This window comes from Penaeus chinensis, chromosome 23 (assembly GCF_019202785.1).
Source record: "Penaeus chinensis breed Huanghai No. 1 chromosome 23, ASM1920278v2, whole genome shotgun sequence".
Lineage (NCBI taxonomy): Eukaryota > Metazoa > Arthropoda > Malacostraca > Decapoda > Penaeidae > Penaeus > Penaeus chinensis.
Genome location: NC_061841.1, coordinates 18,458,722 through 18,463,721, shown reverse-complemented (window position 1 = coordinate 18,463,721; position 5,000 = coordinate 18,458,722). Strand labels below are relative to the sequence as shown.

Sequence of the window (5,000 nt, the reverse complement as noted above, 5' to 3'; positions counted from 1 at the left end):
AGTTGTTCGTAAACATAATTTTATTGTATCGGCATAATTTCAAGACAAAAATGATACACGAGAGACTCTATGTAAAAAAAAAACAAATCATAGACAACGTATTAGTGATTCACCCCCTATTGTTTTCTTTCTTTTCGCGGCCACTGGAAAAAACTATAATTTAATCTTCGGAGTACAGTACGAAGTTTTGTTTTTATATAATGCGAGAAATGTTATTAATTTATGATAACACTAATTATATTCACTCTTAAAGTTACTATCATACTTTGGTATTACCATCATTATAATCATCAATACCATCATGCCATCGTTCATGATTTCCTCCTTCACCCTCCAAAAGGACAACAGATATGCAAAACACAATGTCAGAGTTTTCTTTATTTTTTGCAAAAGAAAGCGTCAATTCTGTCACCAAGTAGGGAGAATAGTAAAAATCACATTGCTTACAACGAACTATTACAGTATCTGGAATTAATCACATGTGGACCAGGCTGGATGGGATACGTACTGCATCTCTTAATCTTATCTGTCGTAGCAAATATAAAGCTTATTAGTAATTACTGTGCCCCCCCCCCCCCCCAAAAAAAAAATACTTTTGAAATATGCATACAGTGTTTAGGTATTTTGGAAGATACAGTTATAGAAGCAAGATCGGTTATTTTGATCAATGTTATTATTTTTTATATTGAACTAATACAGTACAGATACAGCGGGAACATTGTTCTAAATGGATTTACGCCAAGCTACACACACACGCACACACACACACACACGCGCGCACAATATTCACGGTCGCTTGGTAATAACAATATCCAAATCCTTCGGCAGATTGAGGAAGGAATCCTTCGGGTTCTTCTCCAGCCGGAGCTCCTTGCCCTCAGGGACTGAGAAGGAGAAGTTCTGCAGGAGGGCGGAGAGGAAGACGAAGAGCTCCATGCGGGCCAGCGACTCCCCTGGGCACTGGCGACGCCCTGGGGACAGAAGTGGGCGTGGTGGAGTTGGGCGGAGGGAATAGCGGGGATTTGTGGCGTGTGGTGTACGTGTTCGAAATAATGCGTGGAGTGTAGTAAATGTGGTTAAATTGTAATGAATATGTAAAGTGTAAATATGTATAGTGTCGTAAATGTGGATTACTTCACGCAGACAGACACAAATACAGACACAGATACAGACATAGACATAGACACACACACATAAAGACCCCACACCCCACACGAAAGTTACAAGTTACAAATACAAACACAGAGATATATCTCCCCCACCCACCCACACAAAAAACACACACATAAAGACCCCTATATCCACCCTCCAGACACACACACACACACACACACACACACACACACACACACACACACACACACACACACACAAACAATCTTCCAAACTCACCCAGGGAGAACGGCAAGAATCCCTCCTTCTTGGTGAGAACCTGTCCTTTGTCGTCGAGGAAGTGCTCGGGGTAGAGTTCGTGAGGTTTCTCCCAGTAGGCGGGGTCCATATGGCAGCCCTCTTGCAGTGCCGATATGATTGCACCCTGTTGAGATATTGGTAATAGGGTAATGCTTAAAGAGGAAATTGGGTAATGCTTAAAGAGGAAATTGGGTAATGCTTAAAGAGCAAATTGAGTAATGCTTAAAGAGGAAATTGGGTAATGCTTAACGAGTTGATCGGTTAAAACAGAACTCTTTAATCCTTTTCCCTTCGCACATGTCTAAAAAACTGGAAAAAAAATAGAATAAAAGAAAGTTATATACATATACACATTATTTCAGCAACGTGACATTAATGTACCAACGGCCAAAGAGATTAGTTAAGTACAGTAGACATTACACTCACTTTAGGGATAAGGTAATCACCGATCCACGTGTCCTTATTACAGCTGTGGAGGAGACCAACACGAAGAAGAGAAGCAAGGCGGTGGATCTCCAGCGTTACGGCTTCGAGGTATGGTAAACTGTCGAGAATATGAAGTGACGGAAGATAGGATAAAAGCAGTATAAGCGGTATGGGATTTGAATAACTTCGGTATGACTAAAAGCGAGGGGAATGTGTGTATTTTATTTATACTCGAATGTCGCAAAGAAGATTAAAAGGTTGTACGTTGATCGATACTGATTCTTGCACGTTAGTAACTCTACAGATGTATGCATATACGTACATATATATATATATATATATATATATTTATATATACATACACACATATCAAAGAAGCGAGAAAGGTGAAAAATAATGATCATGAAAAAGACGAAATCTATACAGGATTGCTGTGTGCACATCTTTGTAGTAAACACACAACGATGATCAGTCTTTATTTCAGTGCCTGGAACCTTTTCACAACCCGACGAAAACGGCAAGTAAATTGCCATTTGAGATTCTTCAAACTGATGATTACCTGCTTCTCTGTTGTATGGACGGAAGGACGTCCCTGTCAACTACTGAGTCGATCTCCTTGTGCACTTTTGCCTGGATCTCAGGGTACTTGGCCAGGTAGTAGATGGCCCAGCGGATGGTCGAGGCCGTGGTCTCGCTGCCGGCCGTGAACAGGTCAGCCATGCAATTTTTCAGGTCGAAAACTAGCACGGAAAAAATAGCAGATGATAAAACGGACACTCAGATGAAACCTCCTGATAAATAATACACGATGAGAGAGAGAGAGAGAGAGAGAGAGAGAGAGAGAGAGAGAGAGAGAGAGAGAGAGAGAGAGAGAGAGAGAGAGAGAGAGAAAGGGAAAGAGAGAAAGAGAAAGAGAAAGAGAGAGAAAGAAAAGGAAAGAGAGAAAGAGAGAGAAAGAAAAGGAGAGAGAGAAACAGAGAGAGAGAAAAGGAAAGCGAACGAAACAAAAATAAAAAGAGAGAGAAACAGATAAAAGAAGAGAAGTGACTAAAAGAAGATGAGAGTTAAGCCAGGAATAATATCTTACTGGTCATGTTTGACTGAGGGTCGTCCTTCCGAGCTTCCATCTCCAGCAGGTAAGCGTCGATGTAGTCTCGGGGATTCTCGGGGTCCAGCGTCTTCTGGTGCTGCTCGACGTACTTCTGCAGCAAAAGAAACAGGAAAATATCTTTAAAGATTGACACCTAACCTATATATTTCAGCTGATGATATATTTATCAGTTGGGCGGATTATTCTAAGGAATAAAGTGGTTTAGTTAAGTTGAAAGTTAAGTAGCCTTTTTTAAAAAATAATCGTCTTTTTTATTCTCTTACATTCTTTCACTAAATGCTTAAGCAATATATCTATACGAACGACTAATAACCGGCTAAATATAACCGTCTATAGCAATACCTTTCTCACTATTTAAAACTACTTGTTATGAAGGGATCATTCCGCCCATTCCTTCCACACCTTGAAGGAGAACGCGCCTTGCACTGATAAATGTTGGCAGATATCGGGTATGTTAATCCTAAGACGGTACTCGGAAGGTCAGTGGAACGAGAGGCGTGTTGGAATCTAAATGGGTCAGTCGTCTTACCTACCGTGCTCAGTTAATACCGGTTTTCTTTTTTGCGTTTATAACTTGTAGGGGTTTTCATCTCATTGTAAAATATTATCCGACTTTGGTATAAATGTTCTTCCTTGATATATTTGTAAAATGATGACTTTGTACTGATAATATCTAATTCATTCGTTACTTACCGAACATAATGAGATGTTTATGAAATACATAAATGTCCAATGCTTTCAGGACTACGGGAATTACTCTCCCTACGAAATATACCACTGATCTTAAAAATAAGACTGGATTGAGCAACCAGTGCTTTGTTGTGAAGCCCTATTGAAACAGCTGGCGCCATGACAGTGAGACCCAAACGAGCAGTGGATTGACTTGGGGCGCAGTGGAAGATAGCTTTAGATCTCACAATTAAATCTCCCGCTTTGCATGAAATAAGGGGAGTTTCTATCCAGAAAGCTGTTTTGAGCTATTTCCTTTCCTTTTCTAACAGAAATGGTAAACTGGGGATTGTAGCAGTAAAAAAAACTTACGATAAAATGTTCGTGGAAATTGCCTCCTAAGGGCACTTTCTTCGTCATCAGTCCCTTCGCTATCACTTCGATTGACTAATTTTCCGTCGGCTTTTCTTTTTCTCCGTTTGCTACATCCAAAAGCGCAGCACTGTGTACCTCTACTCGCCATTGCCGTGTACTTGATACAACTGATTTTCCCGCGGTTTGGGTCACACTGTCATGGCGCCGGTCTGAATTAATTTGCTTCAAAATAGTGTCTGCAAGAACAATAGGTTGCTCGATCCAGTCTTTTTTCTTTAAGGTCAGTGAAATATACTCTTTTGCGAATCTGTGGACCTTTTGTAATGGCGACAATACGCCATCGGTTCTTTGTGAACCAAATACATCACGGAAATGAACAGCTACTCACACCCATGAGCTCGAGGACATAGTGAACATTCTTTTCTATGTTTTCGATGCCCATCTTTTTCCGGATGAAGTTTGGCACGATAGGTATCAACCAGGGCATGAGATCGAACCAGACCACCGGGCCTTGGAAGTCCTCAAACAGCGTAGTGATCATACTGATTAAAGAATGGATTTCCGGCGAGTCCACTTCGAAGCGGTGATCTGAGGGAGGCGAAGATGATCATATAGTATGCTTAATTAGCTAAATATGCGTTCAGTGGCGCGAAAAATACATAATTAACAATTAACAAACACACAAACAATGAAAAATTCTTGAAAGTAAAGAAATGAAACTTACCGTGAACAGATGTATAAATGGAGCTATTTCAACCCAACACCTGTCTTGAAGAGGATCCTAGTCGGTCTTGAAATGAAGCCGATTGTTCCCCTCTTTTCACCTTAGTAGACAGAATGACCATAAAATAAATAAATAAACGGACATAAAAAGAAGGGGTAATACCTGCTGCAAGTTTCCAGATGACGTTGAGGACAGCCACGGTAATAGAGGCAGGAGGAGGACCCGGTCGGTCTGTGTGTTTCTTGACGTCTTCGACCAGACAGACGGCCTCGTACTGGATAG

General features: G+C 40.8%; 1 protein-coding gene across 2 annotated transcripts in view; it reads right to left on the bottom strand.

Moving 5' to 3' along the window:
* Positions 1 to 365: 365 nt before the first annotated feature.
* The window catches only part of LOC125037553 (cytochrome P450 2L1-like), a 9,674-nt gene continuing 5,039 nt past the window's right edge, over positions 366 to 5,000 (bottom strand). For both annotated transcript variants that reach the window (XM_047630732.1, XM_047630731.1), the window contains 7 exons: positions 4,881 to 5,000; positions 4,383 to 4,582; positions 2,927 to 3,041; positions 2,399 to 2,579; positions 1,840 to 1,957; positions 1,393 to 1,537; positions 366 to 971 (listed from right to left, as the gene is read on the bottom strand). The exon at positions 4,881 to 5,000 is cut by the window's right edge and continues 99 nt beyond it. In XM_047630732.1, coding sequence (XP_047486688.1) covers positions 787 to 971; positions 1,393 to 1,537; positions 1,840 to 1,957; positions 2,399 to 2,579; positions 2,927 to 3,041; positions 4,383 to 4,582; positions 4,881 to 5,000 — 1,064 coding nt within the window. In that variant the 3' untranslated portion in view covers positions 366 to 786. The remainder of the gene's footprint in view (positions 972 to 1,392; positions 1,538 to 1,839; positions 1,958 to 2,398; positions 2,580 to 2,926; positions 3,042 to 4,382; positions 4,583 to 4,880) is intronic.